The sequence below is a fragment of the Somniosus microcephalus genome, unplaced genomic scaffold (assembly GCF_052327205.1).
Source record: "Somniosus microcephalus isolate GS21.2 unplaced genomic scaffold, FLI_Smic_1.0 unresolved_chr1, whole genome shotgun sequence".
Taxonomy (NCBI): Eukaryota; Metazoa; Chordata; class Chondrichthyes; order Squaliformes; family Somniosidae; genus Somniosus; species Somniosus microcephalus.
In genome coordinates, this window is record NW_028225179.1 from 86,833,090 (window position 1) to 86,857,678 (window position 24,589).

The window sequence follows — 24,589 nt, forward strand, 5'->3', positions numbered from 1 at the left end:
AAAAGGGGATAGAGGACACAGTAATAAGAAGGGATAGAGGACACAGTAATAAGAGGGGATAGAGGACACCATAATAAAAGGGGTTAGAGGACACAGTAATAAAAGGGGATAGAGGACACCGTAATAAAAGGGGATAGAGGACACAGTAATAAAAGGGGATAGAGGACACAGTAATAAGAGGGGATAGAGGACACAGTAATAAGAGGGGATAGAGGACACAGTAATAAGAGGGGATAGAGGACACAGTAATAAGAGGGGATAGAGGACACCGTACTAAGAGGGGATAGAGGACACCGTAATAAAAGGGGATAGAGGACACAGTAATAAAAGGGGATAGAGGACACCGTAATAAAAGGGGATAGAGGACACCGTAATAAAAGGGGATAGAGGACACCGTAATAAAAGGGGATAGAGGACACCGGAATAAAAGGGGATAGAGGACACCGGAATAAAAGGGGATAGAGGACACAGTAATAAAAGGGGATAGAGGACACAGTAATAAGAGGGGATAGAGGACACAGTAATAAGAGGGGATAGAGGACACAGTAATAAGAGGGGATAGAGGACACAGTAATAAGAGGGGATAGAGGACACCGTACTAAGAGGGGATAGAGGACACCGTAATAAAAGGGGATAGAGGACACAGTAATAAAAGGGGATAGAGGACACCGTAATAAAAGGGGATAGAGGACACCGTAATAAAAGGGGATAGAGGACACCGTAATAAAAGGGGATAGAGGACACCGGAATAAAAGGGGATAGAGGACACCGGAATAAAAGGGGATAGAGGACACCGGAATAAAAGGGGATAGAGGACACCGGAATAAAAGGGGATAGAGGACACCGTAATAAAAGGGGATAGAGGACACCGTAATAAAAGGGGAGAGAGGACACCGTAATAAAAGGGGAGAGAGGACACAGTAATAAAAGGGGATAGAGGACACAGTAATAAGTGGGGATAGAGGACACAGTAATAAGAGGGGATAGAGGACACAGTCATAAGAGGGAATAGAGGACACAGTAATAAGAGGGAATAGAGGACACAGTAATAAGAGGGGATAGAGGACACAGTAATGAGAGGGGACAGAGGACACAGTAATGAGAGGGGACAGAGGACACAGTAATAAAAGGGGATAGAGGACACAGTAATAAAAGGGGATAGAGGACACAGTAATAAAAGGGAACAGAGGTTACAGTTATAAAAGGGGACAGAGGATACAGTAATAAAAGCAGATAGAGGACAGTAATAAAAGCAGATAGAGGACAGTAATAAAAGAGGATAGAGGACAGTAATAAGAGTTTATTACTGTGTGTATCCTTTATCACCTTTTATTACTGTCTCCTCTATCCCCTCTTTTATTACTGTGTCCTCTTTTATTACTGTGTCCTCTTTTATTACTGTGTCCTCTATCCTCTTTTAATACTGTGTCCTCTATCCTCTTTTAATACTGTGTCCTCTATCCTCTTTTAATACTGTGTCCTCTATCCTCTTTTAATACCAAAACTGTAAACAATACTCCAGGTGTGGTCTCACCAGGGCCCTATATAATTGCAGTACGACATATTTACTCTTATACTCAAATTCTCTTGTAATAAAGGCCAACATACCATTTGCTTTCCTAACTGCTTGCTGTACCTACCTGCGTATTAACTTTCAGTGATTCGTCTACAAGGACACTGAGGTCCCTCTGAACGCCAACATTTCCCAATCTCTCACCATTTAAAAAAATACTCTGCTTTTCTATTTTCCTATCAAAGTGGACAACTTCATATTTCTCCACATTATATTCCATTTGCCATGTTCTTGCCCACTCACTCACTTAGCTTGTCTATATTCCCTTGAAGCCTGTTTGCATCCTCCTCACAACTTACATTCCCACCCAGCTTTGTATCACCAGCAAACTTGGATATATTACATTTGGTCCCCTCACCAAATCATTAATACAGATTGCGAATAGCTGAGGCCCAAGCACCGATCCTTGCGATACCCCACTAGTTACAGCCTGCCAACCTGAAAATGACCCATTTATTCCTACTCTGTTTTCTGTCCGTTAACCAATCCTTAATCTGTGCTAATATATTACCCCCAATCCCACGAGCCCTAATTTTGTTTAATAACCTCTTGTGTAGCACCTTATCGAATGCCTTCTGAAAATCTAAATACACCACATCCACTGGTTCCCCTTATCTATTCTGCTAGTTACAACCTCAAAAAATGAACAGATTTGTCAAACACGATTTCCCTTTCATAAATCCGTGTTGACTCTGCCCAATCCTATTATTATTTTTTTTAAGTACCCTGTTACCACGTCCTTAATACAGTAAACGCTTTCGTATCTGGCACCTATGGGACCAGGATAGTGCCGGTTGATAAAAAATTCCGGATAACAGAGAGGTAGGCAATTTTTAACACAAAAAAAATAAAAACCACTAACTCTGCCACCGTGGGAAACTCTGACTCGGAAAAACGAAAAATGGATGGATTCGGAAAGATTACAGGTTATCTATTTTGCCGGTTATTAAAGATTTCCGGATGATGAAGTGCCGTTTAAACAAGAGTTTACTGTAATAGATTCTAGCATTTTCCCTGCTACTGATGTCAGGCTAACTGGTTTGTAGTTCCTCCTTTTCTCTCTCCCTCCTTTCTTAGTGGGGTTACATTTGCCACCTTCCAATCTGCAGGAACCATTCTAGAATCTATGGAATTTTGGAAGATGACGACCAATGTATCCACTATCTCTATAGCCACCTCTTTCAAAACCCTAGGATGTAGGTCATCAGGTCCAGGGGATTTATCGGTTTCAGTCCCATTAATTTTTCCAGTACTATTTTTTTTTTTTACTAATACTAATTTATTTCAGTTCCTCATTCTCGTTAGAGCCTTGGTTCTCCACTATTTTCGGGACGTTTTTTGCGCCTTCTTCCGTGAGACAGACAAATTATTTGCTTAATTTCTCAGCCATTTCCTTATTCTCCATTATAATTACTCTTGTCTCAGCCTACAAGCGTCCCACATTTACTTTCGCTTATCTTTTCCTTTTTACATACCTATAGAAGCTTTTACAATCTGTTTTTATGTCTCTCGCTAGTTTACTCTCATATCCTATTTTCCCTTTCTTCATCAATTTCTTGGTCCTCCTTTGCTGAATTCTAAAATCCTCACAACCCTCAGGCTTTTTGGCAGCATTATAAGCCTTTGATCTAACACTAACTTTAACTTCTCTTGTTAGTCACGGTTGGACTTTTCCTGTGGGTTTTTTTTTGCCTTAAAGGAATGTATATTTGTTGTAAATTATGTATTAATTCTTTAAATGTTAGCCATTGCTTGTCTACTGTCATACCCTTTAATGTAGTTTCCCAATCTACCTAGCCAACTCGCCCCTCATACCTATGTAGTTTGCCTTGTTTAGATTTAAGACCCTAGTTTAGGATTTAACTAAATCACTTTCAAACTGAATATAAAATCATATTATGGTCACTCTTCCCTAAAAGCCCCTTTACAACAAGGTTATTAATTAACTCTTTTTCATTGCACAATACTAGATCTAAAATAGCCTGCTCCCTAATAGTTTTCTAGATCAGTATGTTGAGGAACCTATATCTGTATACATTCCATGAATTCGTCCTCCACACCATTACTGTAAATTTGATTTGCCCAGTCTATATGTAGATTAAAGTCCCCCGTGATTACTGTATTACCCTTGTTACATGCGCCTCTAGTTTCCTGATTTATACACTGCCCTACATTACAACTACAGTGTGGGGGCCCATGAACAACTCCCACCAATGTTTTCTGCCCCTTGCTGTTTCTTAGCTCCACCCAAACTGATTCTACTTCTTGATTTTTGGAGCCAAGATCCTTTTTCTCTGCTGTCTTTATCCCATCCTATATTATCAGGGCTACCTCTCCTCCTTTTCCATTTTGCCTATCTCTTCTAAAAGTTAAGTATCCTGGAATATTTAGTTCCCAACCTTGGCCACATTGCAACCACGTCTCTGTAATGGCTGTTAGATCAAACCTATTTATTTCTATCTGCGCTATTAATTCATCTATTCTTTTGCGAATGCTTCGCGTATTCAGATATAGTACCTTTAGCTTTGACTTATTTCTATTTTTCCCTGATGCCACCTTAGTCACTGAGGCCTTATTACCTTTGTTACTCTCTCCGTCCCTTCCTGACCAACTCTGCTTATTTTTACCCAAAACTCTACTCTGCTCTGGAGCCTTGACAGTTCTCTCGCTGCTTTTACATTTACTCTTTCCTGAGTCTTCTCACCCCCCACTTCATTAGTTTAAAGCCCTGTCTACTGCCCTAGTTATTCGGTTTGCCAGGACACTGGTCCCAGCCCGGTTTAAGTGGAGCCGTCCCAACGGAACAGCTCCCTCTTTCCCCAGTACTGGTGCCAGTGCCCCATGAACTGAAATTCCTTCCTCCCACACCACTCTTTGAGCCACGCATTTAAACCTCTAATCTGTTTGTCCCTATGCCAGTTTGCACATGGCTCAGGTAACAATCCAGAGATTGTTACCTTTTGAGGTTCTGCTTTTTAATTTGGATCCTAGCTCCTCAAACTCCCTCAGCAGAACCTCATTCCTAGTTCTACCTATGTCGTTGGTTCCTATGTGGACCACAACAACGGGATCCTCCCCTTTCCACACCAAGTTCTTCTCCAGCCGCGAGGAGATGTCTTTAACCCTGGCACCGGGCAAGCAACACAACCTTCGGAACACTCGGTCGCAGCTGCAGAGAACAGTATCTATCCCCGACTATACTGTCCCCTACAACTACATTCCCTTTCATTGCCCCCACTTGAAAGGCCTCCTGCATCGTGGTGCCATGGTCAGCTTGCTCATCCATCCTGCAGGCTTTTCCCTCATTCACACAGGCAGCAAGAACCTCATACCTGTTGGACAAGGGCAAAGGCTGCACCTGGGGTCCCCTTACCTGCCCGAGTTGCAGTCACAGCCTCCTGCCTCTGACCACTAACCAGACCTGGACCACTACCTAACCTAAGGGGTGTGACTGCTTCCTGGATCCAAGTGTCAGGTAACTCTCCCCATCCCTGATGCCCCGCAATGTCTGCACCTCAGACTCCAGCTCAAAAACTCTGAGCTGAAGTTCCTCAAGATGCAGGCACCTACTACAAATGTGGTTGTCCGGGATCACAATGCTCTCCACAACCTCCGACATGCTGCAGTTGCGGCACTCTACCTGCACTGCCATCCCTATATGACCTTGTTTTATTTAATTAAATTTGTATTTAGGTAACTTAATTTACAGCATAGTTTCTTGACTACTTACTTGATCTAGATTAACCCAGGAGAGTTCAAAAGCAGCAGGAACAGAGCGAGAGCGCCAAATCCCGGGAGAGTTCAAAAGCAGCAGGAACAGAGCGAGAGCGCCAACACCCGGGAGAGTTCAAAAGCAGCGGGAGCAGAGCGGGAGTGCCATCACCCGGGAGAGTTCAAAAGCAGCGGGAGCAGAGCGGGAGCGTCAAAACCCGGGAGAGTTCAAAAGCAGCGGGAGCAGAGCGGGAGCGTCAAAACCCGGGAGAGTTCAAAAGCAGCGGGAGCAGAGCGGGAGCGTCAAAACCCGGGAGAGTTCAAAAGCAGCGGGAGCAGAGCGGGAGCGCCAACACCCGGGAGAGTTCAAAAGCAACGGGAGCAGAGCGGGAGCGCCAAAACCCGGGAGAGTTCGGGAGCAGCGGGAGCAGATAGAGAGCGCGAAAACCTGGGAGAGTTCAAAAGCAGCGGGAGCAGAGCAAGCGCGCCAACACCCGGGAGAGTTCGGGAGCAGAGCGAGAGCGCCAAAACCCGGGAGAGTTCAGGAGCAGCGGGAGCAGAGCGAGCGCGCCAAAACCCGGGAGAGTTCGGGAGCAGTGGGAGCAGAGCGAGAGCGCCAATACCCGGGAGAGTTCAAAAGCAGCGGGAACAGAGCGAGAGCGCCAACACCCAGGAGAGTTCGGGAGCAGCGGGAACTGAGCGAGAGCGCCAATACCCGGGAGAGTTCAAAAGCAGCAGGAGCAGAGCGAGAGCGTGAAAACCCAGGAGAGTTCGGGAGCAGTGGGAACTGAGCGAGAGCGCGAAAACCCGGGAGAGTTCGGGAGCAGAGCGAGATCGCCAAAACCCGGGAGAGTTCGGGAGCAGCGGGAGCAGAGCGAGAGCGCCAAAACCTGGGAGAGTTCAGGAGCAGCGTGAGCAGAGCGAGAGCGCCAACACCCGGGAGAGTTCGGGAGCAGCGGGAACTGAGCGAGAGCGCCAATACCCGGGAGAGTTCAAAAGCAGCAGGAGCAGAGCGAGAGCGTGAAAACCCAGGAGAGTTCGGGAGCAGTGGGAACTGAGCGAGAGCGCGAAAACCCGGGAGAGTTCGGGAGCAGAGCGAGAGCGCCAACACCCGGGAGAGTTCGGGAGCAGCGTGAGCAGAGCGAGAGCGCCAACACCCGGGAGAGTTCGGGAGCAGCGTGAGCAGAGCGAGAGCGCCAACACCCGGGAGAGTTCGGGAGCAGTGTGAGCACAGCGAGAGCGCCAACACCCGGGAGAGTTCAGGAGCAGCGGGAGCAGAGCGAGAGCGCCAACACCCGGGAGAGTTCGGGAGCAGCGTGAGCAGAGCGAGAGCGCCAACACCCGGGAGAGTTCAGGAGCAGCGTGAGCAGAGCGAGAGCGCCAACACCCGGGAGAGTTCAGGAGCAGCGTGAGCAGAGCGAGAGCGCCAACACCCGGGAGAGTTCAGGAGCAGCGTGAGCAGAGCGAGAGCGCCAACACCCGGGAGAGTTCAGGAGCAGCGTGAGCAGAGCGAGAGCGCCAACACCCGGGAGAGTTCGGGAGCAGCGTGAGCAGAGCGAGAGCGCCAACACCCGGGAGAGTTCGGGAGCAGCGTGAGCAGAGCGAGAGCGCCAACACCCGGGAGAGTTCGGGAGCAGCGTGAGCAGAGCGAGAGCGCCAACACCCGGGAGAGTTCGGGAGCAGCGTGAGCAGAGCGAGAGCGCCAACACCCGGGAGAGTTCGGGAGCAGCGGGAGCAGAGCGAGAGCGCCAACACCCGGGAGAGTTCGGGAGCAGCGTGAGCAGGGCGAGAGCGCCAACACCCGGGAGAGTTCGGGAGCAGCGTGAGCAGAGCGAGAGCGCCAACACCCGGGAGAGTTCGGGAGCAGCGTGAGCAGAGCGAGAGCGCCAACACCCGGGAGAGTTCAGGAGCAGCGGGAGCAGAGCGAGAGCGCCAACACCCGGGAGAGTTCGGGAGCAGCGTGAGCAGAGCGAGAGCGCCAACACCCGGGAGAGTTCGGGAGCAGCGTGAGCAGAGCGAGAGCGCCAACACCCAGGAGAGTTCGGGAGCAGCGTGAGCAGAGCGAGAGCGCCAACACCCGGGAGAGTTCGGGAGCAGCGTGAGCAGAGCGAGAGCGCCAACACCCGGGAGAGTTCGGGAGCAGCGTGAGCAGAGCGAGAGCGCCAAAACCCGGGAGAGTTCAGGAGCAGCGTGAGCAGAGCGAGAGCGCCAAAACCCGGGAGAGTTCAGGAGCAGCGTGAGCAGAGCGAGAGCGCCAAAACCCGGGAGAGTTCAGGAGCAGCGTGAGCAGAGCGAGAGCGCCAACACCCGGGAGAGTTCAGGAGCAGCGTGAGCAGAGCGAGAGCGCCAACACCCGGGAGAGTTCGGGAGCAGCGTGAGCAGAGCGAGAGCGCCAACACCCGGGAGAGTTCGGGAGCAGAGCGAGAGCGCCAACACCCGGGAGAGTTCGGGAGCAGCGTGAGCAGAGCGAGAGCGCCAACACCCGGGAGAGTTCGGGAGCAGCGTGAGCAGAGCGAGAGCGCCAACACCCGGGAGAGTTCGGGAGCAGCGCGAGCAGAGCGAGAGCGCCAACACCCGGGAGAGTTCGGGAGCAGCGCGAGCAGAGCGAGAGCGCCAACACCCGGGAGAGTTCGGGAGCAGCGGGAGCAGAGCGAGAGCGCCAACACCCGGGAGAGTTCGGGAGCAGCGCGAGCAGAGCGAGAGCGCCAACACCCGGGAGAGTTCGGGAGCAGCGCGAGCAGAGCGAGAGCGCCAACACCCGGGAGAGTTCGGGAGCAGCGGGAGCAGAGCGAGAGCGCCAACACCCGGGAGAGTTCGGGAGCAGCGTGAGCAGAGCGAGAGCGCCAACACCCGGGAGAGTTCGGGAGCAGCGTGAGCAGAGCGAGAGCGCCAACACCCGGGAGAGTTCGGGAGCAGCGCGAGCAGAGCGAGAGCGCCAACACCCGGGAGAGTTCGGGAGCAGCGCGAGCAGAGCGAGAGCGCCAACACCCGGGAGAGTTCGGGAGCAGCGCGAGCAGAGCGAGAGCGCCAACACCCGGGAGAGTTCGGGAGCAGCGCGAGCAGAGCGAGAGCGCCAACACCCGGGAGAGTTCGGGAGCAGCGCGAGCAGAGCGAGAGCGCCAACACCCGGGAGAGTTCGGGAGCAGCGCGAGCAGAGCGAGAGCGCCAACACCCGGGAGAGTTCGGGAGCAGCGCGAGCAGAGCGAGAGCGCCAACACCCGGGAGAGTTCGGGAGCAGCGCGAGCAGAGCGAGAGCGCCAACACCCGGGAGAGTTCGGGAGCAGCGCGAGCAGAGCGAGAGCGCCAACACCCGGGAGAGTTCGGGAGCAGCGCGAGCAGAGCGAGAGCGCCAACACCCGGGAGAGTTCGGGAGCAGCGCGAGCAGAGCGAGAGCGCCAACACCCGGGAGAGTTCGGGAGCAGCGCGAGCAGAGCGAGAGCGCCAACACCCGGGAGAGTTCGGGAGCAGCGCGAGCAGAGCGAGAGCGCCAACACCCGGGAGAGTTCGGGAGCAGCGCGAGCAGAGCGAGAGCGCCAACACCCGGGAGAGTTCGGGAGCAGCGCGAGCAGAGCGAGAGCGCCAACACCCGGGAGAGTTCGGGAGCAGCGCGAGCAGAGCGAGAGCGCCAACACCCGGGAGAGTTCGGGAGCAGCGCGAGCAGAGCGAGAGCGCCAACACCCGGGAGAGTTCGGGAGCAGCGCGAGCAGAGCGAGAGCGCCAACACCCGGGAGAGTTCGGGAGCAGCGCGAGCAGAGCGAGAGCGCCAACACCCGGGAGAGTTCGGGAGCAGCGCGAGCAGAGCGAGAGCGCCAACACCCGGGAGAGTTCAGGAGCAGCGCGAGCAGAGCGAGATACAACGGACCGGTGAGTGTAAAGAAGTAAAAAGTAATCGAAGTGTGACGTCACCAGAAAGCAGGTAAGTGATTGGTTGGTGAGTATTCTCGCTTTTTTTCCCCAAACTTGAGCATCTCAATTTAAGTGCCTTGGTGTAGGTTAAAAGATATAAGTGTTCCAAATTTAAAAACCAAGTAATTAATTGAGATGGGAGACCGGGCAGTCTGTTGTTGTTGTTGCATGTGGGAGCTCGTGGACACCATTGAGGTCCAGGGTGGCCACATCTGCTCGAGGAACTTGGGCTCAGAGTTGATGAGCTGGAGTCTGAGCTTCAGACACTGCGACACATTAGGGAGGGGGAGCGTTACCTGGACACTATGGCCTAGAAATTCAGTTGGTAGCGCCAGCCGTTAGTGCCTTAAGAGGGTGCTAAGTGGGGCGCGAAGCAGCTAGCACCCGGGCACGGCGCGATCTGCGCCTCTCGCGAACTTGAGTGAAGATTTAGCGACGGCGCAAAACTGCAATGCCCGCTCGGCTGCGCGCGCAGATCGTGACGTCATTTCATGGTGCAACGCCCTTGGTGCGCCCCGAACCGGAACTTCAGTGGCGCCGCCCTTCTGTGCGCCTGGCGCCCCCAGCGACTGGTAGAGGGGAACGGTTCCCAGTCGCTGTGGGGGCGCTATTTAAAGGGGGCTCTTCCTGCATTCTTTGTGGTAGCCATTTTGGACCACTCCTTCTGTGTGAGAGATGTGCAGAGAGACAAAGGGAGAGAGCTTTCTGCTTTGACTCAGCGCTCGCACAGGTACTTCTGGCTTTTGCCCAGAGCTTTGCAGTTGGATTGATTTTTCAGTGCCATAGCCTTGAGTGGCCACATATAATGGGGGCTGCAATGGGTGGAAACGATGAGTTTCTCCATTGCATTGAGAGGGCTCAGAGACGCCGAGAGAGAGTGCCAATCATGGCCAGACGGAGGAGGGCCAACAGGCGTCGGCACAGGAGGCCTTACCCTCCCAGGGTATACCGCCAGCACTTCTCCTACCTCAACATGTCTGAGGAGCAGTGCATTCGGAGGCTTCGATTCAGAAGGGAGGAGGTAACTGAGATCTGCCACCTGCTTGAGAGAGATCTGCAGCCTCAGCTGAGGAGCAGGACGTCTCTGTCGGTGGCAGTGGCTCTCAACTTCTATGCCACCGGCTCCTTCCAATCCGCTGCTGGGGACATTGCCAATGTCTCGCAGTTCACGGTGAATTGCTGCATCCGCCAGGTCACGAATGCCCTCTTCAAAAGGAGACGTCAGTACATTTCCTTCCCCATGACCCTGGACAAGCAGCAAGAGCGTGCAATGGGATTTGCAAGAATAGTGGGCTTCCATTGACTGCATGCATGTGGCTTTGCGGGTGTCTCTAGAGAATGCCGAGGATTACCGCAACCGGAAGGGGTTCCATTCGTTGAACGTGCAGTTGGTGTGTGACCACAGGCAGCTGATACTAGCTGTCAATGTCCGCTTTCCAGGCAGCAGCCACGATGCCTTTATCCTGCGCCAGACTTCTGTGGCAGACATTTTCGAAGCCCCGGCTCACCCAGGAGGCTGGCTTCTCAGGGACAAGGGCTATCCTTTGTGCACCTGGCTGATGATCCCGCTCCGTGCGCCCACCACCCCTGCTGAAGAGCGATACAATGACAGCCATCAAGCGACCAGGAACATCACTGAGCACACAATCGGCGTGCTAAAGCAACGGCTCCGCTGTCTGGACCATTCCAGGGGAGCCCTACAGTACTCGCCTGAGCGAGTCTCCCATTTCGTTGTAGTGTGCTGCATGCTGCATAACCTGGCAATCCTCAGGACTCAGCCACTGCCAGCAGACATTGGAGGACCATCAGAGGAGGAGGAGGAGCACCAAGACGGGAGGGAGGCACAATGTGCAAGGGCCGTCCGTCAGCGGCTTATTGCAAGTCGGATCTAGGCCCCCTCTCAGGGAATGGCTTGTGCCATTGAAAGAACATGAATGGACCCGCTCCGCAAACCCTGAGCCGGTCAAGGCAACAAATAGTTCAAAGTGCAAACATGCACAATCTGAATAAAGACAATTATTTATTTAACAAACTCTGTGCCCTTCCCGCGTGACAAACAAATACAGAGAAACCCCCAAAAAAACCAGTCAGACACATAACTGGCTCTCACAACCTGGAGACAATGAACAAAAGAGTTAAACAAAAATGACCATGATCCTCGGCCTTCACAAAAAAAAAACATTTTGCCACACCTCCTACTTTTTGGTCTGCGAGGGTGATCTGCCTCGCTTGCGAGATTGGCCCCTTCCCGCCCTGCAGCTCCTCCGCAATGGGACCCCAGTGGCTGCAGCAAGGCTGGGGGAAGGCTGCTGAGGGTCAGATAGTGAGTTGGCAGATGCCCTTGGGGGACGGCCTGGACCAGCTCTGGGCCTGGAGGGCCCGGCTGCTGACTGCTCCAACTCTGCTTGGGCGGCAGCAGTCTGTCCTACAGGTGGTGGCAGCTGCAATGGAGGAGTGACAGTGTTGGCAGCAGGAATGCTGCCAACCTGACAGAGCACAGGCACTCCCTGGTCGGCTGATACACTGGCACTCGCACGGGGCAGCACTGAAGCATGCGCAGCAATCTGCTGAAGCACAGACTGCTGGCCTGCTGCGGCGCGGCGAGGGCCCCGGCGATGCCTGGCCGATCCAGAGAGGGTGGCAGCAGTTAGTGCCCGTGTGGCCCTGATCTGTGTCTGCATCAGACCAGCCAGTGACTGCATGGCACGACTAAGCACTTGGCTGGAAGCCGCGTGTGCTGCACCGACGTCCTGCTGACTCCTTGCCTGTGCTGCCCCGAAGTCCTGAACACTCCTTGCCAGTGACTCTTGGGAGTCAGGCATCCTTGCCACTGCAGCCATGAGCTCAGTGTGCCTGCGCTCCGCCTGGGCGCCCATTTCACCAAGGAGCCGCACCTCCTCTGCGCTCACTGTAGCAGGACTGGAGGCCACACTCTCCCTCCGGGGAGAAGGCCGCCGAGCTTCCCTACCCCCCCCCCCGCATTGCTGCAGCCCGCTGGGCCCCGGAGCTTCACCCTCCTCAGACCCTTCCCCCCGCTCCCCTCCAGAGAAGACGTGTCCCCAACATGGCCATGGGCTGCCTTGGCTGAGGGTGGCACTGATGTTCCGGCTTCCTCTTCCTCGCCTTCCGATTCACTCACAGTGCCAGCTTGAGGGCCCGCCTCCTCACCTGGCGAATCAGCATCTGAAAGCAGGGAGGTACAAGAGTTGCTTTAGTGTGAGGACAGGGCGGCAGTGGGGGAGGTACGAGTGCTGCAATGCACTGCATTGGTTCGAGAGTGGCAAAGGATGCTGGTGTGAGGCACAAGTGGAAAGAGAGAGGTCAAAAAGGTGATGACCTTACCATTGCTGTCTAGAACGGGGTCGGCATCTCCAGTGGCAACAGGGCCAATCAGCCGGCCTGCCATAATCTGTTCCACTCGCTGCTCCAGATCGCTGAGGTCTTTAAGTTCAGGACGGCCTCCCCGGTCCGTTGCTGCTGCCTCCTATTGTGGGCCAGCTTGCCCTGCAAGAGAAAGGACAGGCTCTGAGTACAGTGTCAAGCCCTGATCTTGGCTGCACTGCCTCCCATGGTGGAATAGCCCTGACAGTGTCAAGCCCTGATCTTGGCTGCACTGCCTCCCATGGTGGAATAGCCCTGACAGTGTGAAGCCCTGATCTTGGCTGCACTGCCTCCCATGGTCAAATAGCCCTGACAGTGTGTAAAGTGGTGAATGTGCATGTGATTTTCATGAGAGTCCCATAGGTGTTGGATGAGGGCTGGGCACTGGGGCTTTCAGGACCCTTTAGCCATAAAGTGAGGTGCACATGCAGGGATGAAGAGGATACTGGAAAGGGTACTCACCCTAACAACCCGAGTGAGGTCGTTGAACTTCTTCCTGTATTGCGTTGGGGTCCTAGGTACCATTCTGCTGGAGGTCACTCTGTGTGCCACCTCCCTCCAAGCTTTTCTATATTCGCTGGGCAGCGGCCTCCTGCCACTGTCAGGAAAGAGGATAGGTCGCCTGCGCTCCACTGCGCCAACCAGAACCTTCAGGGCACCCTCACTGAAGCGCTGCGCTCGCTCCCTGGCCTTCTTCATGGTCGTAGGCGTAATGATGTCGCAGCAGGTCTGTCCAGGCCTAGAATCAGGGCTCCAATGTGGAGGGCGTGGCTGCAAGCCAAATCGAACCTCCCCCTTTAAGAGGTCACCGGCGCCAGCGTGTCTGCCTGCAATCACTAACTGGCCGCACCTGCGCTGTGCCCGCCCTCGGTGGTAGCGCCTCGGCTCGCCGGCTTAGCGCCTTAGGATAGTCGTGCACCGCCTGCTTTAGCGCAGCAGCAACCTCTTGGGGCGATGCAACTCAATTTCGGTGAAGGTGGCGCTAACTTGCGCCGGGTGCTAAATTTAGCGCACGCTCAACTGTAGCGCCCCAAACGTGGCGATACTGAATTTCTAGGCCTATGCTCCAGGAGGCAGTTACACCCACTAGAGTAATTACTTCCAATTTGGCCCATGGTCAGGGACAGGAGGGTGCGACTACAAGCAAGGCAGGTATTGGGATCCAGGAGGTAGTGGTGGAGGAGCCTCAGCCCTTGGACTTGTCCAACAGGTACAAGATTCTTGCTCCGTGTGGACGAGGCCAGGGACTGCAGGGAGGATGAGCAAACTGACCACAGCACCGTGGTACAGGGAGCCAGTCAAGTGGGGGGAGCAAAAAGAAATGTGGTAGTGATTGGGTACAGTATAGTGAGGGGGATAGATACTGTTCTCTGCAGCCGAGAGTGTGAGTCCCGAAGGCTGTGTTGCCTGCCCGGTTCCAGGGTTAAGGACATCTCCACTGGGCTGAAGAGAAACTTGGAGTGGGAGGGGTCATGTTCCACGTAGGTATGTAGGTATCAATGACATAGGAAGGACAAAGAAAGAGGTTCTGCTTAGAGAGTATGAGCAGCTAGGGGCTAAATTAAAAAGCAGAACCACAAAGGTAATAATCTCTGGATTACTACCTGAGCCACGAGCGAATTTGCATAGGGTAAATAAGATCAGAGAAATGAACAAGTGGCTCAAAGATTGGTGTGGGAGAAATGGGTTTCGATGTGTGGGGCACTGGCACCAGTACTGGGATAAGAGGGAGCTGTTCCGTTTGGACGGGCTTCACTTGAACCATGCTGGGGCTAGAGTCCTGGCAAATCAAATAACTAGGGCTGTAGAAAGGGCTTTAAACTAAATAGTGAGGGGGAGGGGGAGGATCCAGGTGAGTGGGAAAATAAAAAGTCAATGAGAAATGAGAAAGCAATAGAGCAGGCTAGAGATGGGGTAAATAATGACCAGAGTGTGACAGGAAGGGACAGAATGTTTAAAAATAAGAGTGCAACAGAAAAAAAGGCCAAAACAAGGAAAAATGGTACAAAGACAAAGTTAAAAGCTCTATATCTGAATGCACGCAGCATTCGTAACAAGATAAATGAGTCGACGGAACAAATAGATACATATGGGTATGAGCTGATCGCCATTACAGAGACGTGGTTGCAAGGTGACCAGGGCTGGGAACTGAATATTCCAGGGTATATGATCATTCGGAAGGATAGACAGAAAAGAAAGGGAGGTGGGGTGGCTTTGTTGGTAAAAGATGGGATCGGTGCAGTGGTGAGAAGTGATATTGGCTCAGAAGATCAAGATGTAGAATCGGTTTGGGTGGAGATAAAAAATAATATGGGGAAAGTCTCTGGTGGGCGTAGTCTACAGGCCCCTGAACAGTAGCAATACTGTTGGACAGAGTATAAATCAACAAATAATAGAGGCCTGTAAAAAAGGTACGGTAATAATCATGGGTGATTTTAATCTCCATATTGACTGGACAAATCAAATTGGTCATGGCAGCCTGGAGGAGGAGTTCATAGAGTACATCTGTGATGTTTTCCTAGAACAGTATGTAATGGAACCAACCAGGGAGCAGGCTATCTTGGATTTGGTACTATGTAATGAGACAGAATGAATAAATGATCTCACAGTAAAGGATCCTCTAGGAAAGAGTGATCATAGCATGGTTGAATTTCAAATTCAGTTGGAGGGTGAGAAAGCTGTATCCCAAGCCAGTGTCCTGATCTTAAACAAAGGCAATTATAATGGCATGAGGGCAGAACTGGCTAAAGTGGACTGGAAAAATAAATTAAAGGGTAAGAAAGTTGAAATGCAGTGGTGGACATTTAAGGAGATATTTCATAACTCTCAACAAAAATATATTCCAGTGAGAAAAAAAGATTTTAAGAGAAGGGAGCACCATCCGTGGCTAACTAAGGAAAGAAATATTGGTATCAAATTGAAAACGAAGGCAATGTTGCCAAGATTGGTGGGAGACCAGAGGATTGGGAAATTTTTAAAAACCAGCAAAGGATGACTAAAAAAAATGATGAATTATGAGAGTAAGCTGGCAAGAAACATTAAAACAGATAGTAAGAGCTTCTACAGGTATATAAAAAAGAGAATAGCTAAAGTAAATGTTGGTCCCTTAGAGGATGAGGCTGGGGAATTAATAATGGGGAACGGGGAAATGGCAGAGACTCTGACCAAATAGTTTGCATCTGTCTTCACGATGGAAGACACTAACAACATCCCAATAAAGGATTATCAAGGGGGCCACAGGGAGTGGGGAACTAAAGACAATCACTATCACTAACGAAATAGTACTCAGTAAAATAATGGGACTAAAAGATGACAAGTCCCCTGGACCAGATGGCCTGCATCCCAGGGTCTTAAAAGAAGTGGCTGCAGAGATAGTGGATGCATTGGTTGCAATATACCAAAATTCCCTGGATTCTGGAGAGGTCCCAGCGGATTGGAAAACTGCAAATGTAATACCCCTATTTAAGAAAGGAGGGAGACAGAAAGCAGGAAACTATAGACCAGTTAGCCTAACATCTGTCGTTGGGAAAATGCTGGAGTCCTTCATTAAGGAAGCAGTAGCAGGGCATTTAGAAAAATATACTGCAGTCAAACAGAGTCAGCATGATTTTAGAAAAGGGAAATCATGTTTAACAAATTTGCTGGAGTTCTTTGAGGATGTAACAAGCAGGGTGGACAAGGGTGAGCCAGTGGATTTGGATTTCCAGAAGGCATTTGATAAGGTGCCACATAAAAGGTTACTGCATAAGATAAGAGCTCATGGAGTTGGGGGTAATATATTAGCATAGATAGAGAATAGGCTAACTAACAGAAAGCAGAGAGTCGGGATAAATGGATCATTTTCCGGTTGGCAAACGGTAACTAGTGGGGTGTCACAAGGATCGGTGCTGGGGCCCCAACTATTTACAATCTACGTTAATAACTTGGATGAAGGGGTCAAGTGTAATGTAGCCAAGTTTGCGGATGATACAAAGATGGGTGGGAAAGCAAGTTGTGCAGAGGACTCAAAGAACCTGCAAAGGGATATAGGCAGGCTAGGTGAGTGGGCAAACATTTGGTAGATGGAGTATAATGTGGGAAAGTGTGAGGTTATACACTTTGTCAGGAAAAATAAAAAAGCAAACTATTATTTAAATGAAGATTACAAAATGCTACAGTTCAGAGGGACCTGGGGGTCCTTGTGCATGAAACACAAAAAGTTAGCATGCAGGTACAGCAAGTAATCAAAAAGGCAAATGGAATGTTGGCCTTTATTTCAAGGGGGTTGGAGTATAAAAGCAGGGAAGTCCTGCTACAACTGTGGAGGGTATTGGTGAGACCACACCTTGAGTACTGCGTACAGTTTTGGTCTCCTTATTTAAGGAAGGATACACTTGAATTGGAGGCAGTTCAGAGAAGGTTCACGAGGTTAATTCCTGGGATGAAGGGGTTGTCTTATGAGGAAAGGTTGAGCAGGCTGGGCCTGCACTCATTGGAATTTGGAAGAATGAGAGGCGATCTTATCGAAACATAAGATACTGAAGGGGCTCGACAGGGTAGATGCGGAGAGGATGTTTCCCCTCATGGGGAAATCTAGAACTTGGGGGCACAGTCTCAGAATAAATGGTCGCCCTTTTAGAACTGAGATGAGGAGGAACTTCTTCTCTCAGTGGGTCGTAAATCTGTGGAATTCTCTGCCCCAGAGAGCCGTGGAGGCTGGGTCATTAAATACATTTAAGGTGGAGATAGACACATTTTTGCAAGATAAGGGAGTCAAGGGTTATGGGGAGCAGGCAGGGAAGTGGCTTTAAGCCCAAGATCAGCCATGATCTTATTGAATGGCGGAGCAGGCTCGAGGGGCCAAGTGGCCTATTCCTGCTCCTATTTCTTATGTTCTTAAGGGTACTGAAATTAAATATCTACCTGTAACACAAAGCACTACATGTTGTGTAGGCAAAAAGCAGCAACTCCTTCCCCCTCTTCTCCAAATAAAACACTCTGAGTACACTCTGTTTTAATCCCGCTCTGTGCTCTCTACTCTATCAAATCCTTCAATCATCATAAACACCTCAATTAGATCACCCCTTAATCTTCTAGACTCAGGGTAATACAAGCCCAGTCTATGCAACCTGTCCTCATAACGTCACCCTTTTGGCCCCAGTATAATTCTGGTGAATCTGCACTGGATTCCCTCCAAGGCCAATCTATCCTTGTTGAGGTGCGATGCCCAGATCTGAACACAGTGCTCCAGATGGAGTTTAACCAGAGCTCGGTCCAGCTGGGTCAGAACTTCTACCCCTTGTATTCCAGCCCTCGAGATAAAGGCCAACATTCCATTTGCCTTTACAATTGTTTTTTGTACCTGCCCACTGGCCTTTAGTGATTTCAGTACTTCGAGCCCTAAATCTCCCTTTTCATCCGTAGTTCCGAGCTTCTCACCATTTTGGAAAATACTCTGATTGATCTTTCTTAGGTCCAGAGTGGATGACCTCACATTTTCCCACATCTGCCACAGTTTTGTCCACTCACTTAATCTATCAATGTCCCTTTGCAACGTTCTGCTCCCATCCACACTATTTACTGTGCCACCTAACTTGGTGTCATCAGCAAACTTGGATTAAAGGCCTTCATCCAAGTCATTGATAAATATCGTGAAAAGCGGAGGCCACAGTACATATCCCTGAGGGACAACACTCGTCACATCCTGTCAACTGGAACATATACTCATTCTACCTACGTTCCGTCTCATACCTCGGAACCAATTCCCTATCCAACCCAATAGCTTGCCTCCAATTCCATGCTCGCTCATTTTTGTTAAGTCTCTTATGTGCAACCTTGTCGAATGCTTTCTGGAAGTCCACATAAACAACATCCACAGACACTCCCTTATCTAAAGACTTACATTTCTATAGCGCCTTTCACGACCACCGGACCTCTCAAAAGTGCTTTACAGCCAATGAAGTGCTTTTTTGAGTACTGTTGTAATGTGGGAAATGCGGCAGCCCATTTGTGCACAGCAAGCTCCCAGCAAGCTACCACGTTAGTTACTCCGTAAAAAATTCAACTAGGTTCGTTAGACATGACTTACCCTTTAGAAATCCATGCTGGCTCTCTCTGATCAGCTCCTATTAGCCCAAATGCTCAGTCACTCTGTCCCTAATAACAGATTCTAGTAACTTCCCCACAACTGACGTTGGACTAATCGGCCCATCATTTCCTAGTTTATTTAAATAATGGAGTGACATTGGCAATTTTCCAATCCAAGGGGACAATCCCTGAATCGAGTGTGTTTTGGAAGATCGTGACTATAGCATCTACAATTCTCACTTACTTTAACGAATACCTTGACTTGGAATCCATCAGGCCCTGGAGATTTGTCGACCTTTAATAACATTAGTTTTGCTATCGCCATTTCCTTTACTTATATTGAATCGAGTTGGTTCCTCGCCTTGATTTATTTGTATTTTTCCTTGTATCTCTGGCACTTTATCCTCATCCTCTACTGTGAAGGCCGACACAAAGTAAATATTTAGCAAGTCTGCCATTTCCTGATTTCCAATTACAGCATGACCTGCGTCTGTCTTTAAGGGGCCCACATTAATCTTACCCACCCTCTTTCTCTTAATACACTTGTAAAAATCATTGCGTGCTGTCCTCCATGTTCCTCGCAAGCTTTTGCTCGTATTCCATTTTTTGCGGCTCTTACTACTTTCTGTGCATCCTTTTGCTGTTCTTTATATCTCTCCCAGTCCACGGGATCTCTGCTGTTCTGTGCATTCACATAAGCCCTTTCTTTTAGTTTTATACTACCTCTCACTTCCCTTGTTGACCAAGGTTGTTCAATTACACAAGCTCTTGCTCTTTCGGGGTATGTACAGGTCCTGTATTCAACCACTTTTTTGAACACAGCCCACTGTTCATCTGTAGTTTTATCCATTATAGTTCTGCCCAGTCTATTGTGGTCAATTCTTGACTCATTCCTCCAAAGTCCACCTCACCTAGATTTAAAACCACAGATCGTGATTCACCCTTCTCCCTCTCAAACCCAATATCGGATTCAATCATGTTATGGTCATTCAGGCTCACTACTCATCACTAAATCTAACACGGCCTGTTCTCCTGGTTCGGGAACACAGTGTTCCAGAAAACTGTCCCGCATACTCTCAAGAAATTCGCTGCCTTTGAGGTTCGAGCTGTTCTGCTCCTCCCAGTCGGGGTGTGAAAATTAAAGTTTCCCATTATAACCACGGTGCCTTTGCAACAAGCATCTCGGATCTCTGTGTTCACGCACCCCGTTACTTTATCGCTGCTATCCGGAGGTTTATAAACAGCTTCCACAAAAGTCTTGCATCCTTTTCTATTCCTCAATTCTATCCCTAGCGTTTCTGTTGCCTGCTCACCCTCACTGATAACCCTTCTTTCTAATGCTGTAATAGAGTCCCACGTCAATATTGCTACTCCTCCATCTTATCCAAATTCCCTGTGCTTTCTAAAGTCCTTATAACCTGGTATATTTATCTCCCAGTCAGGCCCAGCTCTGTGATGGCCACCATGTCACACCCTTTAAGCTGAATTTGCACTAATTCACTTGTTTAATTTCTTATGCTGCCTGCATTGGTGTCTAGAACTTTTAATTGGGCAGTAGACCCTGTCCTGATGTTGCTTTTAAACACGTATTAACTGATCACATTCATCACTTGTTATAATTTGATCAGTTATTTTGTGATTATTTTCTAGATTTGTTTCTGAAGCTACAGTATTTATATTACCATGAACACTATTGAGGGGCTGGGCTTCACGCTCACCCTTCCTGTTAGTGTTTAGGCTATTTTTATTTCTCCATCCCCCTATTGGTTTAAAATCTTTTCCCCAGCCCCATTTATCCTTTCCGATAGGACCCTGGTCCCAGCCCAGTTCAGGTGGAGCCCGTCCCAACGGTACAGCTCCTTCCTGTCCCGATACTGGTGCCGGTGTCCCATGAAATGGAACCCCCTCCTTCCCACACCAGCCCTTTAGCCACGTGTTCACCCTCCCGATCGGTTTGTCCCAATGCCAATTCACATGCGGCTCAGGTAATAATCCTGAGATTACCACGCTCGAGGTCCTGCTTTGTAATTTAGTTCTCAACTCCCGACACCCACTCAGCAGAACCTCTTCCCTTTCCTTCCCGATGTCGTTTGTTCCAACGTGAACTACGACAACTGAATCTTCCCCCCCTTTCCAAATTCCTTTTCAGCCGCCTCGAGAAATCCTTTACCCTGACGCCAGGTAGGCAATACTCTTCGGGACTCTCGACCGTGGCTGCGGAGGATGCCGTCTATCCCAGCTAATTATCGAATCCCCCAACAGCTACTACATTTCTGTTCTGCTCCTCCCACCCCAGCTTTGGACTGCCTCCTGCTCTACGGTGCCTGGGTCAGCATGGGGGCCACCCTTCCCGCAGTCTTTTCCCTTCTCCTCACGGGTAAGCGGATATGTGGTACCTGTTGGGGACGGGACGCGGGAAGTAACTCAGCAGGCCAGTCAGCATCACGTGGACGAGAAGCACATGGGTAAGGCGCCCAAGCTGGAGCCGTTGTTGAACCGATGGGAGACTATCGGCCCGAAACCTCTCGCTTTCAGAGACTGACCGACCTGCTGTGTGTGTGTTGTGGGGGGAATCCTCCCGCTTTCCTCTTTCCCGTTTTAGATTCCTACCGTCACCCCAACCCCCCCTGCTCCCGTTACATAATTCTTTCGTTTTCAATTTACTCTGAAGTTGCGTGTCAACCAACCATTAATTTCGGTGACCTGCACCTGGCCACCTCTGGCCCAGATGTTGGTGACAGCAGTCATGACCGCCAAGCAGCTGTCAAACTCCTCGGCGGGACACTCGGCAGCGAGCGAGGACAGTTTCTGAGCTACCTTGAGGGCCTGGAGGTACCGGTCCTGCTGCTGCACTGTCACCCGATCCCTCGGCGACTCCGGCGGCTGGACGGGGGAGCTGGCGGCGGGGGGCTCGGCGCTGGGGCGGAAGACCGGGTGGTCCCTCAGGAAGTGCTCGCGGGTCCAGCGGCTGGAGCAGAGGGCGGGCTCGAAGAGGTCGCAGCCCCGCAGCTGCCGGAAGGCCAGGATGTGGCGGCAGGGCAGCCTCATGGAGGTGTGGAAGGCGCACTGGCAGCTGGCCTGGGCCGTGACGATGGCCCGGCGCCGGCACACGGGCTGGGCCTGCTCGGCCTCCACGCTGAGGAAGGTCACCCACTGCGCCTCCTCCAGCTCCTGCTGCACCCGGGAGAAGGCGAAGTTGGTGAGCAAGCCGAAGTAGGCGGCGGCGGCAGCGGAGCTGGCCTCCAGGGCCACGAGAGGCGCCTTCTGGAACATGTGCACCGCCCGGTAGTCGCACTCCGTCCGCAGCGAATCGACGGCCTTCAGGAGTTCCCGCACGAAGGAGGCCGAGTCGGAGAAGGTCCCAACCAGGGCCTGCAGCTTCTGGCTCAGCGACTCCACCCGGTTGATGGTGCTGGTCAAGTAGCTCTCGCTCTCATGCTTTAAACCCTCCACCCACTGGCTGCGGGTGTCATGCCAGTTCTTATGGAAGTAGTCGATGGCTCGCTGGGTGTTGGTGTCGAGGAGCTGGTGGTACAACAGGTCGTATTCCTCAGCCGATGCCGCGTAGCACATGTTGTGGAGGATCTGCAGCAGCAGGTTTCTGAAAGGGAGGAGGGGATTGGGGGGGGGGGGGGCGGGGTAAAAAAAAACAAGGTTAGGAAATACTGCTGTACCTCCCCTGGCATTGCTCTTCAGGCACCGTCCGTAAGGATGGGAGCGTCACACCACGCGAGACCACCATGTATTATTCCGCTGCTAAGGTGCACCCCTGTGCCTGTCCTTTTACAGCCATGAGGGCAGGTTGATGTAAATAGGCAACAACGTGCATTTATAGAGTGCCTTTAACATAGCAAAACATCCCAAAGTGCTTCACAGGAGCATAAATGAGATACAAATTGACACTGAGCCACATAAGGAGATAGTAGTAATAACAGAAGATGCTGGAGACACTCAGCAGGTCAGGCAGCATCTGTGAAGAGAGAAACAGAGTTAACGTTTCAGGTCGATGACCTTTCTTCAGTTCTGGCGAAGGATCATCGACCTGAAACGTTAACTCTGTTTCTCTCTTTATAGATGCTGCCGGGCCTGCTGAGTGTCTCCAGCATCTTCTGTTTTTATCTCAGATTTCCAGCATCTGCAATATTTTCTTTTTGTAAGGAGATAGTAGGGCAGGCTTGGTCAAAGAGTTAGTTTTAAGGAGCGTCTTAAAGGAGGATAGAGAGGTAGCGAGAGGTAACTCCACAGCTCAGGGCCTGGGAGGGCGAGATTAGTTTGAGGTTCCCTACCTGGCAGGCACAATGACAAGGTCATTATTTTTCTATAGATTGACAGCTAGCTGCTTGCAAATAAATCCCCTGAGCTCTTCCCCCAGGTTAGAGAAACAAGCAGATTACTGGCTTGCCCTCTCTCTCTCTCTCTCTATCTGCTTTGGACACTAAGTCTGATACCTAAATTGAGATGTCCGAACACCAGACTTTTACAAACAGACACAAAACAATGGAGATAAAGACAGCTACAGATAGAGAAACAAAAGCAAAATACTGCGGATGCTGGAAATCTGAAAGAAAAAAAAACAGAAAATGCTGGAAATACTCAGCGATTTACTTGTACTTCTTCCCGCTTAATACACTGTATTTGTTGCTCACAATGTGGTCTCCTCGACATTGGGGAGACCAAACATAGATTGGGTGACCGCTTTGCTGGACACCTCCGTTCAGTCCGCAAGTGTGATCCTGAGCTTCCGGTCGCTTGCCATTTTAGTGCTCCGCCCCACTCCCACCTCTCTGCCCTCGGCCTCCTACGCTGCTCCAATGAAGCTCAACGCAAGCTCGAGGAACAGCACCTCATCTTTCGATGAAGCACTTTACAGCCGTCTGGACTCAACATCGAGTTCCACAACTTTAGATCTTAACCACAGATCCCATTTTCTTGGACAGCAGGTGCTGGTAATAGAGGATAGCTGCACCAGAGCCAATGGGAGTGGAGGAGGTGTGGACTGGTGCCGGGGTGGGGAACCCCCATCAGTAAATGGCCGGTGGAGTGGTCCACAGCCCTGGGTCCAACCTGCCTTTCTTCCGCCACATTCCCGGGCCACGGCAACCTTCTCCGCTTTGCCAGATTTTCCAGGCTTCCCTCCCGCTCCGATAATCTGCTGAAACTATTTACACCTCGTCCGGACCCATCTATTGCTCTTTTATTTGTCTCATTATCGCCCCCTTTTGCCATTTAATCACTCCTGGCCACCACCCTATCACAGACCGCCCCCTTTTGCCATTTAATCACTCCTGTCTACACCCTATCACAGACCGCCCCCCTTTGTCCATTTAATCACTCCTGGCCACCACCCTATCACAGACCACTCCCTTTGTCCATTTAATCACTCCTGTCCACCACCCTATCACAGACCGCTCCCTTTTGCCATTTAATCACTCCTGTCTACCACCCTATCACAGACCGCCCCCTTTGTCCATTTAATCACTCCTGTCCACCACCCTATCACAGACCGCCCCCTTTGTCCATTTAATCACTCCTGTCCACCACCCTATCACAGACCGCCCCCTTTGTCCATTTAATCACTCCTGGCCACCACCCTATCACAGACCGCCCCCTTTGTCCATTTAATCACTCCTGGCCACCACCCTATCACAGACCGCCCCCTTTGTCCATTTAATCACTCCTGTCCACCACCCTATCACAGACCGCTCCCTTTTGCCATTTAATCACTCCTGTCCACCACCCTATCACAGACCGCCCCCTTTTGCCATTTAATCACTCCTGTCCACCACCCTATCACAGACCGCCCCCTTTGTCCATTTAATCACTCCTGTCCACCACCCTATCACAGACCGCCCCCTTTGTCCATTTAATCACTCCTGGCCACCACCCTATCACAGACCGCCCCCTTTGTCCATTTAATCACTCCTGGCCACCACCCTATCACAGACCGCCCCC

General features: G+C 51.0%; 1 protein-coding gene across 1 annotated transcript in view; it reads right to left on the reverse strand.

Moving 5' to 3' along the window:
- Positions 1 to 24,589, reverse strand: part of LOC147095561 (uncharacterized) — a 92,527-nt gene that overhangs the window by 8,922 nt on the left and 59,016 nt on the right. The window contains exon 6 of the mRNA XM_085973661.1: positions 21,325 to 22,238. Coding sequence (XP_085829787.1) covers positions 21,325 to 22,238 — 914 coding nt within the window. The remainder of the gene's footprint in view (positions 1 to 21,324; positions 22,239 to 24,589) is intronic.